Source organism: Hydra vulgaris, chromosome 14 (genome assembly GCF_038396675.1).
Source record: "Hydra vulgaris chromosome 14, alternate assembly HydraT2T_AEP".
In the NCBI taxonomy this organism is placed as follows: domain Eukaryota; kingdom Metazoa; phylum Cnidaria; class Hydrozoa; order Anthoathecata; family Hydridae; genus Hydra; species Hydra vulgaris.
In genome coordinates this window covers 26,160,133-26,174,364 of record NC_088933.1, presented here as the reverse complement: position 1 = coordinate 26,174,364, position 14,232 = coordinate 26,160,133, and the positions used below count along the sequence as shown (strand labels likewise).

At 25.7% G+C, this 14,232-nt stretch overlaps 1 protein-coding gene across 2 annotated transcripts in view; it reads left to right on the top strand.

Annotated features, from left to right (window-relative positions):
- Positions 1-14,232, top strand: part of LOC100207295 (GRIP1-associated protein 1) — a 66,705-nt gene that overhangs the window by 26,749 nt on the left and 25,724 nt on the right. For both annotated transcript variants that reach the window (XM_065818377.1, XM_065818376.1), the window contains exons 12-18: positions 6,788-6,835; positions 7,000-7,045; positions 7,125-7,175; positions 8,563-8,609; positions 11,358-11,403; positions 11,833-11,928; positions 13,327-13,422. In XM_065818377.1, coding sequence (XP_065674449.1) covers positions 6,788-6,835; positions 7,000-7,045; positions 7,125-7,175; positions 8,563-8,609; positions 11,358-11,403; positions 11,833-11,928; positions 13,327-13,422 — 430 coding nt within the window. The remainder of the gene's footprint in view (positions 1-6,787; positions 6,836-6,999; positions 7,046-7,124; positions 7,176-8,562; positions 8,610-11,357; positions 11,404-11,832; positions 11,929-13,326; positions 13,423-14,232) is intronic.

The following is a 14,232-nucleotide window of genomic DNA, read 5'->3' as shown; positions in this document are numbered from 1 at the left end:
TTATAACGATTGTTTAAAATAAACACAATTTGTGTAAATTAACTAAAAATGTTATATTTAAATTTTTTTTATGCAGACTTGTTTTTTTTATGATAAATTTAAACGTTTGAAATTATTTTTCCATGCCCTTCTAAAAATCATTTAAAAGATTTTTTTTAAATTACTTTAAATTATGAATAACTTAAATTAAGTCTTCCCATTGCAATATAAGATTTAATTGCTTAATTTTTTTTTTTATTTTAAAAAAATTGTGTAAAAATTTTTTTTTTACCTTGACTTACTAATTAGAGCATGAAATAATTAAAAAATACTATTTTAAAAAGATGTTTTTTTTTTAAACAATTTTTTGCAACTTTTTGATAAAAATGTTTATACAAATTAAAAAAACTACATTTTTTTCTTTTCAATAATTTAAATAAAATTAGTTCATTTATTAAGTTATCATTAAAAGTAATTTGTAAAAATGTTTTGCGTAACTTTAAGAAAATGTTTCAAAAGATAAGTTTTAGAGTAATTTATTTCAAATGAAATTTAAAATGTAACAGAAAATAATTTTTGCTTTGAGTTAAAGTTTTTTAAGTTTTATTTTAAAGCTTTTATATTTTCTTTTTTTGTAAGGAACTTTTTTTTAATTGGTTTTTTTTAATTTAATTTTTTTCATAGTTTAAGTTTAGCTTAGCATTTCTTTTTTCAGCACATTTCTGTTTAAATCATCAAAACATCTAAACAGTCATGGTCAAGTTTGATCGCACGCCATTCCTGTCCAAGCCTGTTATGTGGTTTTTATTCACCTACTACTATGTAAAATAAAAATTGACAAAATAATTTTTTTTGAACTTTAACACAAAAATATAAATTTGAATCATTTGTTTACTTTTAAAAGTTATGAAAGCAAAGCAAAGTTTTTTTTTAAAACTGCAAAAACGCAAATTTAATTGACCAGAATGTTTTTAATAATATAAACAATGTTTTTATTTTTATTTTTTTATTTTAAAACCATGCCCGGCTTGTTCCAACACCGACAATCGATGTAGCAACACTCCGTGCATGATTATATATATGCATGACGTGCATGACTATATATATATATACTACATCAAAAAATAAAACATACAGTTAATTTCCAAACATTCAAGTCTTTTTATTTCAATCAAATAATAAATAAAATAATTAATATTTACATATTAATTAGTAATTGCTATAATATATGATAATATTAAAAATAAAGTTCATAAAGAAAATTATTTAATTAATAAAAACAAAAAAACATAGTCAAAGAAAAAAACATACATCAAAAAATAAAACATACACACATCAAATGCATGAAAGAAAAATAAGATACAAGAAGAAAAACGATCATACCCTTTCACAAAAACATGACTCATCTAATTCGGTAATGTAAATAAGACCTGTTTTTGTCATATTTTGCTTTAGTATTGCATTGTTATTTAAATAGTGCGCATATTGATGTAAATAATGGCAACCGCTAAAAAAATTTCTGAAAAAACAAAAATTTCAAAAGGAAAAGTGTCCATTGAAATTAGAATGTTAATTGTGAAACTAAAGGAAGAAGGAAAAAGTTATGCAGAAATTGCTAAGTTGATCGACAGACCTCGAGCAACCATTCAGACAGTAATTAATAATTATAGAAAAAATAAATCATTTGAAAGTGCGCCTGGAAGAGGTCGAAAAAAAGCGTTTACAATGCAAGTAGAAAGGAAAATTGAAAGAATGGTAAAAAAAGATCCAAAAACATCGGCTCCAAAAATAACTGCTCTTTTAAAAAAAGATCTAAATGTGACAGTTAATCCCCAAACTGTAAGAAATTTGTTGCACCGGAAAGGCTACGCAGGACAAATTTCACGTAAGAAACCATTCTTAACAAAAAGGAATGTTGTTAAAAGATTGGCTTACGTGAATGAGTTTTTGAACAAGTCTGAAGAATTTTGGAACACAGTTGTATTTGTGGATGAATCAAAATTTAATATTTTCGGATCAGACGGAGCAAGGTATGTATGGCGAAAAACAGGCACTGCACTTGACAAACAAAATATTACACCTACAGTCAAACACCGTGGCGGAAATGTGATGGTATGGGGAGCGATGGGTGCAGGTGGGGTTGGTGATTTAGTATTTATTGAAACTAATATGGACAAAGAAAAATATTTAGACATTTTGCAAAATCATCTAAAACGAAGTGCAATAAAAGTAGGTGCTACTGAAAATTTCGTGTTAGTCCAAGACAATGACCCAAAACATGCATCGAAACTAATTAAAAATTGGCTGATTTTTAATGTTAAATCAACACTTACGCATCCTCCACAATCACCAGATCTCAATCCAATTGAGAATCTTTGGGATCTTCTCGAAAGACGACTTCGGCGACACGAAATAAAAAATAAACAACAATTAGTTTAGTGTATGTTTTATTTTTTGATGTATGTTTTTTTCTTTGACTATGTTTTTTTGTTTTTATTAATTAAATAATTTTCTTTATGAACTTTATTTTTAATATTATTATATATTATAGCAATTACTAATTAATATGTAAATATTAATTATGTTATTTATTATTTGATTGAAATAAAAAGACTTGAATGTTTGGAAATTAACTGTATGTTTTATTTTTTGATGTAGTGTATATATATATATATATATATATATATATATATATATATATATATATATATATATATATATATATATATATATATATATATATATATATATATATATATATATATATATATATATATATATAGTAGAAAATAAAACTATATGATTTTCACAGCTTTGAGTTTCATGCTGTTGCAATCATTAGGTGAAATACAAATAGTTTTTTTGCTAAAAAATTATATACAATTGAAACTATACAGAAAAAACCTATACGGAAAAAAATATTGTTACAACCGCGTGTATCTAATCTTCAGATTTGTGGTTGCTTAATAGAAATTTATTTTTGTAACAACATTTGGAAATTAACCAAATTATATTCCTTTTTCTTTTGGAGGTGACTTTTTTTTGGGTTGTACTTTAAGTTAAAGTTATTAAAGCCGTTTTATTTAAGTGCTTCTTCATATTCTGTTTTTGATGAGTTAAATATTCTTTCATCAATCTGACCTTGTTATGAGTTTTGGCTGAATAACAAAAAGGCGTAATGCATTTCAAAGTAACTCAACTCAGCAAATATATTTTGTATTGTTAGAAGTTATATGCGGTAGTGGTGTAGTGGTAAAGCGCTCGCTTCATAAGCGAGAGGTTCAAAGTTCGATCCCCATCACGTCCCTGGTAGTACCGCGCTCAACTTGTTTCTCGGCGCAGCGGCCTTGTTCGAGAGGGTTATAACCACTATTAAGTAGCCTCCTCATCTGTAGTGGCCTTCTCGGCCTTGTTGAGGTGAATAACAAAAAAAAAAAAAAAAAAAAAAAAATATTGCTTCACTATCGTCTTTTCAAGTATCACATTGTAATTAAAGTTATTTTATTAACGCGTAAAAATCATACAAACAGTTTGTTTTTTCTCACTATAACAAAAGTTATAGTGAAATTTATTATTATTAAAAACCTATTTGAAAAATCATTTTTATTATTTTTTTCAAATATGAACCAAATTTTATTTTGAAAAATTTTTTTTTTCATAAAACGTAACATAATATTTGTTCATTTTCTTATAATTTTACAGTTGGTTTTTGGTTATTTTATTAACTGTTAATAAATTTTTTCTTATTTATTTTGTGAACTCTTTAATAATTTTTTTAAACGATAAAGAGTTTTTTACCAATAACATATTCGTGATCATAATTTTCTTTTCATAAATTAAATAAATGTTGTTAAAACTTTATGTTATTGAATTAACAATAAACAAAATATCTTATTAATAAAATATTTACATCAAAATAAATCGTGCATTTTTTAAACTATTATGACAAAAAATAATTTTTATATTTAAAAGGAATTTATATATTTGATTCCTTAAGATAAAACTTAAAACACTTTATTTTCTTTAACTAATTTTTAACAACAACAAAAAAATTATTTAACAAACTGTTTCTTTAACAAAAAATCTATGAGTTTACAATAGCGGTTAAATGCTTTTACTTATGACTGAATAAACGTTACGTAAATGATATCAAAAGATAATTTAAATATTCTAAAAGATAAAAGTTTTTGCATAACGCAAAACTGTTGAACGCGTTGGCAAATCGCCTTTTTGCAGGCAAAATGCGAGCTGCGTAATGCTTCTTAACAAGGCCTGATATATATATATATATATATAAATATATATGCGGTAGTGGTGTAGTGGTAGATTGCTCGCTTCATAAGCGAGAGGTTCCGAGTTCGATTCCCACCATGTCCCTGGTAGTACCGCGCTTAACTTGTTTCTCTGCACAAATATAAAATATAAAGTATTAAAGAATTTTTGCTAGCCTTGGCTATCAACCCCTTCTAAATCTTATAATTTTACCGGGGCTGGTTTATTATAAATTCTTATATTTAGCCAGAGAAGGAATAAAAATTGATATACTTGTTTTATGTAATAATAAGTATATATTAATTTATAATAAAAACTACAATAACTGGAAAAAACTTTTTTTAATTTTTCTCAAATTTATTTAGTGTACATTAGGGTCCAATTTTGAAAATATTTTAGAACATTAATTAAGAACAAATCATATACAGGACCGTCGAAAAAAAAGGGGTAAAAGTGGCATATTTACCTCGGTCGCTAAAGTATTAGGGGCGCTAGAAGATGAAAGAAAAAAATAAATCATAATGAGATTTTAATTATAAAAAAGTAAAAAATTAGTTTTTATATGTGCATAATTAATTAACTTGCTTTGTTTATATTACCAAAGAATTATAGTTTTAAAAATATATTTCTTTGATAAATTATTTAAAAAATAAATTATTTAAAACTATAACATAATCATCAGGTCTTGTCATAAAGAATTACTGTTAAAGAAGTTAAAAGGTTGTTTAAATCAAATTAAAAAATGTTTGTGCGTTTATGCTTTCTTATTAAACTCATATAATTAATTAAAAATGAAAAACCTTAACTAACCAAATGTTATCCAGAACATCAGTCATTTTTTAAAAACCATGTTGCAAACTGTTAGAATAAATTAGCGTATGATGTAATTGATGTACATACAGTAAACTATTTTAAAAGTATTTTTATGATGCTGTTTTGGCTGTAGCTATGTCAACCGTCAGCATATGAAAGCCTGGTGTTGCTTTCCTTCATTAATATTAAACTTTTTATGTATAAGTTTCATTGGTTATTGTAATAAATAAATAGATGAAAATCTATGATTTTTAAATTTTCAGCTGTACTCCTGCTAGATGGAAGATCTATCTTTTCAAGCTTTCGGACACCAGACATTTGTCTATAAAACTAATTGCAAAACAACCGTGGAAACCTAATGCCGCTCTAAAGCTGTTGCTTTACCTTCAACCAAAACATCAACCTATGATGAGCAGATGATTTGTCATGGCGATAAACATAATTTTTTGCAAAGCAAATGATGATGGCAAAAAAGCAGTTAACGTGGACAGTTTTTGTCCTTGAGTTTTCCAAACATAAGCTTGAAGTGAATACCTTTAACTTTGAGCTTTATTATTCCGTTCAACAAATTCAATTTAAAATTGGGGTTGTAAAAACTGTTTTGTTAAGATTCTCATTCATCTGGTTAAAACATCAAGAACTGGTAAAAAATTAAAGCTTGAATTAGAAGACAACTTTATAGAAGTTATTTCGTATCTTAATAGTTTAAAGTAGTCTTTATTTTTCACTTCTGGAAATACTTTAGGCTTTCTCAACCAAATATACTCAAAGGGTCTATAGCCTATTTTCCGATCTATATGCATTCTAATTTGAATTTTTTAACGCAATGTCAGTACCTGTTGCAGAAGATGAACGACCTTTAAGGAAAACTAAAATTGATTTAAAAAATAAGCCACACAAAATGAACCATTTTGGAATTGGATACCTCTCTGTTGTAAGATGACATAATAATAATAACAATTTTTGCTAGAAAAAAAGTAATAAAAAGAGTTTCCAATATTAATTTCAACGATTTTGTGTTATTTAGTCCAGATTAGATTTAGATTTTCCTAAAAACGTAGATCTAAGTTAACAGTATTTGAAATAAAAAGACTTGTATAATTGTACATGCTTAAATTTTAAAAATATGCATGCTTATAGGTACTATTTTCAAAATAAATTATTTACGACCTTCTTTAGAAAAAATTGTATTAAAATACTTTACAAAATTTAAAATTTATTTTATTAAGGCGCCTAAATATTTTTTTTCACCCACCTTCGAAATGTCTAGCACCAGGCCTGTAAGTGAACATTCCAGAAGTATTTTCAATTTTATAATTTAAAAAATTTTTGAATTAATAAACATAAAAGCCTCTTCTTTTGGAATTTTTTTTATAAGTGCTTTATACTGTTTTGGTTTCCACAATAGTTTTTTATTATATAATTGGATCTCTTGTTTGTGATAGTGCTTTTAACATGCTTGGCAAAATGGCAGGGTTTGTTTACTTTTAAATCAGTTTCCCAATTTATTTTTATGGCATTTTAGTAATGTTGTCTAGATTAAGTAGTTAATGATGTTATGCAAAATGTCACATAAATTAAATATGATTGCTATTCTTTCAATTATAAAGAAACTAATAAATAATTGTTACACTTTTTTTATTGTAGCATATTATAATTGTTTTTATTGTAGCATATATATTATAATAGTTTTTATTGTAGCATATTATAATTTTTTATTTAGTTTTGTTAAATTACAAGATGAAAAAGAAAACATGTACAAAGAAAACAGGTTCTTTAGAATTAACTTATTTGCTCATAACCTTTAGTCAGTAAATATAAATATGTGTGTGTGACATGTGGCAATTAATGATAAAATAGAGACCATTCTTTCCATTTTTTAAAAACCATTCTTTAAAAACATTGTAAAATAATAAGTCTGTTTTTCAAAATTAGAATCGCTCAAGAAAAACTAAAAGAAACTGCAGAAAAGCAACTTCAGGTAAGCTTTATTGTAGTTAGTCAAGATTAAAATGTGAAGATTATTTAATAATATACACAATTCTCACATTTATTTTTAGGTTTATGTTGAAAAAGTTAAACATTTAGAAGCAACTCTGTCACAGTCTAAGGTTAAGAAAATAATGAATATATATATACTCTTGCTTGGTCATTTTTAATTTTTCCATCAAAATGTAAATTTTATGTTTTTTATTTAAAAAAAATTTTTACTGTAAAACTTGCGCAGAGTGTTGCTACATCGACTATCTTATAGTCTGCTGCTACATGGGAGTGCTGCTGCATTGACTATCTTATAGCCTACTCCTACAAGGAAGTGTAGGTCGGTATTTAGCAATAACGACCTAACTGCCGACCTGATTATGTCTGAGGTTGGCTTTTTTTTGTCAACCTTAGAATTTTAAAACTTAATTTTATTTGCTATTTAAAATTAATTAAAAAACACTTTAAATCCTAAATAAAATAATTACCATAAACAAAAAATTGAATGTTTTATTTAAATTCTGTATAATATAATTAAATAAAAACAGCAAAACTAACGTTTTATCTAAATTCTGAACAAGTTGATTTAAAAACATAACATAACAAATGTTTTATTTAAATTATAAATACAACCCTTTATTTAATTGTTAACAAAATAATTTAAAAAAAAAGATTGAATAAAGAACATTTCATTTAATTTCTTGACAAAATAATTAAAACTAAAGATAGCAAAACAAACATTTTATTTAAATTCTGAACTAATTAATTTTAAAGAGCTACAGCAACACAAATTTAAGTTCTAATTAAAAGAAAAATAGAACATTTTCTTAAAATTACAAATAAATGATAAAAAAAATTATAAATAAAAAAATATGATAAATTAAATTAAAAAAAGTAAATGGAAGAATAATTTTTTTAAATTCCTAATAACTTAATTAAAATAAAACAGCAAACGAATGTTCTATTTAAATCCCAAATATGAACTTCTTATTTAAATTGTAAACAAAACAATTAAAAACTGAAAAATGAATATTTTATTAATTCTAAATAAAATAGAATTGGCAAAAATTTCGTTCATTTTCAAATTTTCAGGCAAATATTGACGTTGAAAATAAAATCAGTGAACTTGGCATTTGTTTTTCTATCAGTTTTATGCTAAACATTTTCATGTTTGTCAATTTGTTAAACCCTTTTTCAATATTTTTTCTCACCTGAAGCCAACCTAGAACTGTGTTAGGTCGGCAAAAGTTGCCAATCTTTTTTTTTTGTTTTATTCCGAGCATTGTATATATAAAAATGCTGAATTCGCTGCACATAGAATGTCACTGGTGGTGTCATAACAAGATAGCTGTTTAAAGGAACTTCAGTACTATCTATGTATAAATTCTTATTTTTTCCTTCATTTTCTCAAAAACTGTCTAGATTAAAGTTGGTGTATTAAAAATTAGGTTGAGCAAAATATATTGGTTCAGTGCTGACCTAAAGCTGCAGGAACATATATGCTTTTGTTTTTTGTAGAGTACAAATGATGTAGAAAACTTGTTGTGTCGAATAGATATACTTAGGTAATAGATTTTTCTATTTTGAATCCTTATTATAAATTATACATTATCTTGTTATCTGAATATATATATATATATATATATATATATATATATATATATATATATATATATATATATATATATATATATATATATATATATATATATATATATATATATATATATACATATATATATGTATACCATAATGATTATGCAAAGTAGTCAAGCACATTTATTGCATATAGGGTCGTTTCCACACATACTGTGAGTTTAACAAAAGTTATTGTAATATATTAGATTACTCAAAAAGTAGAAATGCATTAGAAATGAATTTTTGCAGCCGTCAATGTAATACGATAAGGGTTAGTTTAAAATTATTCTCACCCTGAAATTTAAATCAATAATGTACTTACTTTGATCAATCTTTTAAAGCGCAGCTTTCCATACTTATCGTAAGTGTTTCACACTTATCGTATATATTATCGACACTTATTGTATATCTTAAAATCTACTTTAGTGTCTGGTTTTAAATGCGCTCGCGTTTTACTTTGCGCTTGGGCGATTGGACTGGTTATTTTGGCCATATTAAAACACTTTCAATTGGATTTATTATTTCTGCTGCTATTTTTAAACTAAAACAAGCTGGTTTTGGTTCTATTACAGCTGCATTATTGCAATCAGGCATTTCCATATCGGTTATACCTTGCACATTTTCTAATTTACCAGTTGTTGATAGATTTTTATTACCCTGTTGTATTTCATCAGGTAAAATTATGGTCTTATATGTTTCAGATAAGGCTCTTTTCCAAAAATGATACAACTGGAGGTATTCAAGATCACCTTTCCAATCTAAATGTTCGTCAGCCAATTTAAACTGCTCTAAAATACTAAAATCAATGCACTTTTCAATAAAGGTTATGGGAGAGTAAGCTAATAAAGTCACACTTGAATGTTTTCTTCTAAATAAGGAGCCGGAGCAACAGTTGACTCAGATAATTTTTGAACAATTTTTTTGTAGTCAACACTATTAGCATCAAATGGAGAAATTCCAGTATTTTTAAAACCATTTTTAATATTATTTGCCATAGAAGGATCGATTATAAAAGAATTTAATGTTTCTGGTACATTTTCATTGTTTATTTCTTGTCCTTCATGGTCAATGCGCCATTGTCGGCAAAACGATTTCCACTTTGCTTTCATTGGCCTAAAAACTGCCACATCGAGCGGCTGCAAAATATGTGTTGCATTTGGGAACAAAGCAACAAGAGTTATTCCATTTTTAGAGCAAAACTCACTAAGTTCGATAGAAAAATGTGATGCATGACCATCAAAAAGTATTATAACTGGTAAAGGAATTTCTTCTGTTATCAAAAATGGATAAAAAACTTTGTTATATACTCAAAAAAATATTCTGCGGTCACCCAACCATTTTCACTTTTTCCAATACCCCATCCTGATGGAGCAGTATTTAAAATTGTATTTGGAAGACGAATATATTTAAAAATTGTTAATGATGGAGCAAAAGTTCCGGTGGCATTTACTGCAAATAAAGTGGTGATGCTTTTTTTATTACTTTGAGCACTTTCTTCATATGTATTTTTTCCTTGTTCACCAATTAATAAATTAGTTTTTTGTGACATCTGAAAACCACTCTCATCCGTATTGAAAACACGCATCGAATCATTTAAATATTGAGCGTTTTTTCCTAAAAGCTTCGGAATTTCAGTAAACCAATCTCTTATGGGTTTTTCAGCTACTCCTCCTCTAGCTCGGTTTAAGTATTCACCTCGTTTTTGAGATAGCTGTTTGTGACGGCGAAGAAATGCATAAAACCAACCTTTTGCAGGACAGTTGTTAGTAAATTGTGTTTTTATATTGTTGGAATTCAAATATTTTTGCACAGTATCTAATAGCTGTACTACAGACATGGCAAATCCCATTCTGGTGCATGTTAGTAACCACTCGACTAACTTGTTTTCAATTTTTCCACCTAGAACTGATTCATACCCGCAGTGTTGTTTTTTCAAAGAAGTTCTTCCAGATATTTTATCACGAAGCGCCTGATAAGGAATTCCAAACGTTTTGCTCGCTTTGTACACAACCATACCTTTTTTAACAGCATTAACAGCATCACGTAATTGACTATCTGTATATTGTCTTCGTTTTGAACTAAAAACTTTTGTCTTATATTTTTGTTGTGCCATTGTAAAATAATCTAAGTAAAATATTATTTATTGTTATTGTAAAAAAGAAACAAATTGATTATTCATTAGACATACGATATGTATGGAATGACATTTTTTTTAGTTCATACTTATCGTACATTCAAAAATACTACAATAATATTAATAATAACTCATGTTTTATTTACCTGATTAAGTCAATTTAGAAATAAAATTTTATGTTATCTTCTTAAATTTCCTTGCTTTATTTGAAACGCTTCTAACAGCTGGTACTTAAAAAAAAGTATTTTCATAGGCTGACGTAATAAACCCACTGAGTTCATGTAAGTACCTATGTGTTGCAGTTTCTATGTATTGTAATAGAAGTGCATGACAATGTTGTTGATACACAAAATATTAAAAAATAATAATAATTACTACTTTTTGCAAAATTTATGTTAGTATTTAAAATATACAATAAGTGTCGACTCACGGTAGGTGTGGAAACGACCCTAACATTCTTTTTATTCTAGTCAATAACACTTTTTAATTTCTTATCTTCAAACATTTTTAAACTTTAAATTGTTTAAAATAAATATTTTAGTAGTGAAAACCAAGCCATGCAAGCTGAAATCATTAGTTTACGAGAGGTTTGATTGTTTTTATATTGTTTATGAAATAGTGTTGTTAATATATATTTTTTTAAAACATTTTTTATTTTAATTTCTACATTTCTAAATTTAAATGGATTTTTATAAAATTTTATAATTCACAAAAATAAAATAAAAAATACCAGTTTGGTGTAATTTTTAGTCTATCTTTCTATTTGAATTATATATAAAAATAAGTATGACACTAAAATGTTATTTGTTCTCAATATTTTACTATTGATATAATATTTCATTATTGTGAGTATATTATAATATATAATATTTAAATTGTATTGACTTATACTATAATGTTTCTTTGTTAACACAAATCATATACTTTTAGTATGTGACTCAAACAATGATATATTGACATCATTATGTATGATCAAAATAACAACTTTCAGAATTTATAGTGTGTCTTTTTTACAGTTACATAAAGAAAATCTTTCTGATAACATAAAAAAACTTGAAGAAAAGCTAAAAATTTTACAACAAGAGAAGGATTTGGATGATGAAAAGATAAAAGTACTATTCCGTAATTATTTATTTTATTTGTATATTTATAAAACTCTTTAAATTAAAATAATTTTCTTTTACTGTTCTTTTACATTCAAGTTTCTAGATTTTTCTTTAATATTAAATAAAAATACTTTGTTAAAATTTATTTTTTTAACTTTCAAAAAACAATTTCATTTTATTTTTTTACAAAAATTAAAAAAAAAATCAAAAAGTAAGTTGTAAAAAATAACTTTTCATTGTGGATTATTTAGTTATGTAGTGATGTACCAAAATTTCAGTGTTTTGTCCATTTTTATAAGTAACTCAAAATTACAAGCTAAATAAAAATAATTCTTTAATATTTCATAATTAAAACACTTTATTAAGATGTTTATACCAAAGCAAACAAAAAAACATAGAAAATTTTATAGCTGTTTGGTTTATTTGAAACATAGCTGCAAAGAAAATTATTAGGTATATGCAGTTTGTTAGAAAAGTGTTTCAAGAGTTATAGACTGCTTTCTTGTTTTTCTGTGTTTGCTGAGGACATGATTTTTTTGAGTTTCACTGTATTTCTTAATTGTTTCTTAATTTTTGTCATACTTCAGCTTCATTTTTCTTATGAAGAAGGTTTTTTAATATCAAAAAGGGGTAGTTTTTATATAAGAAAACTCTAGCTTTATTTATTTTTATACTTAATGAATCAGAACTCTGTCACATTAACTCTTTGTTTACATTGATCTTAAGTTTTATTGATATTTTAGAGAAAAATCTTTATTTTGTAGCCTAGTTTAAAGGCATTTTATTTTATACAAATTAACTTATTTTTTTTTAAATTGTAGTTTTTTTTTTTTTTTTTTTTTTCATATTTAAGTTCACTGTGTTGTCTCTATCTGATGGGTTAAACAACATTGACACTATGTTGTCTCTATATCTGATTGGTCAAACAGCATTGACACTATGTTGTCTCTACCATCTGATTATGTTGTCTTTACTATCTGGTTGGTCAAAAAGCATTGCACTATGTTGTCTTTACCCTCTGATTGGTCAAACAACATTGACACTCTTGCTATTAAGTTTCGGATTCATATTGTTATATTTTGACAACTCTTTACGAATTTACAGTTCATTTTTTATTATCAATTTTTTAGTGTTTGCCGTTTCATGCTCTTTTGCAGTTTTTGTAATTTAATTGATGCAGGCTGTGTTAGTTTTACTTAAGAAGCTAAATTGTCTTTACTCTTTATATATATTTAATTTTTAGAGCATTGAGACCATTTTGTTTTGTGTTTAAGGCATTTTTGATGCAAGAATAATAATAAAAATAATAATGTTGATAATAATATGTCCTAAAGGTTGTGAATACTGAAATAAATTTTAACTTTTTTTTTTAAAAAAGTTGTTATGTTTTTTAATTCAACTTAGGTACTGTCAGAAGAAAATAACCAACTCAATAAAAAGCAAAATATATTAGAAGATGAACTTTCAATGATAAAGCTGGAACTTAGTAAAGCAAATGAAGTAATGTTATATATACATACATACATACATAGATACATACATAAATATATGTTATACATAAATACATGTTACAAATACATGTTATAAATTGATATACTAGTGAGATAAATCTTTATGCATTTTTTTCTGATATCTGGAAATTATTGTCTTGGAGAATGTTGCTAATGTTGAAGAGATTTTTTTTTATAAAGATATTATAAAATTTGTTCAGCAAGCTAGAATTTTCTTTCCTAAGCATTTTCATTTCTGATTATTTTAAATGTAAAATAAATTAAACCAGAGTTTAGTCAATTACTTTTAATTTTTTTCATATTAAATGATAATTTATATTACGCTATATCTATTGAAAATAAATAAAAATTATTAAAACTAGGGCTTAAAAGAAAACTCAAAAACTAAAAAAACGGTAAAAATTAACTAAAATTGAAAAAGTAAAAATTGATGATGGGTTACTGCTTTTTATATTTTTGTTGTCAAATACTGAGTACATGAGTACAATTGCATCTCCTTCATTAGGTATTCAGTCAGTATTTTTAATAGTTTTAACACTTGTTTGCATATCCATTTGTAACAAAATCCATCTGACATCTTGACGTTGACATCTGCAGAACAGTGGTTTAAGCAGTTATTTTAACAAGGTAAACTCCTGTAAATTTCAACCGTTAAGTGTTAAGATTAATTCATCTACAACTAAACACAGATAGTACAAAACATGAGTATAAGATAATGGAAATAAGTGCATTATACAATATAGTACTTGGTCCATGTTGATCCGTTAGTGTAGATAAGTAGTCTCCTCAACTTTAGAGG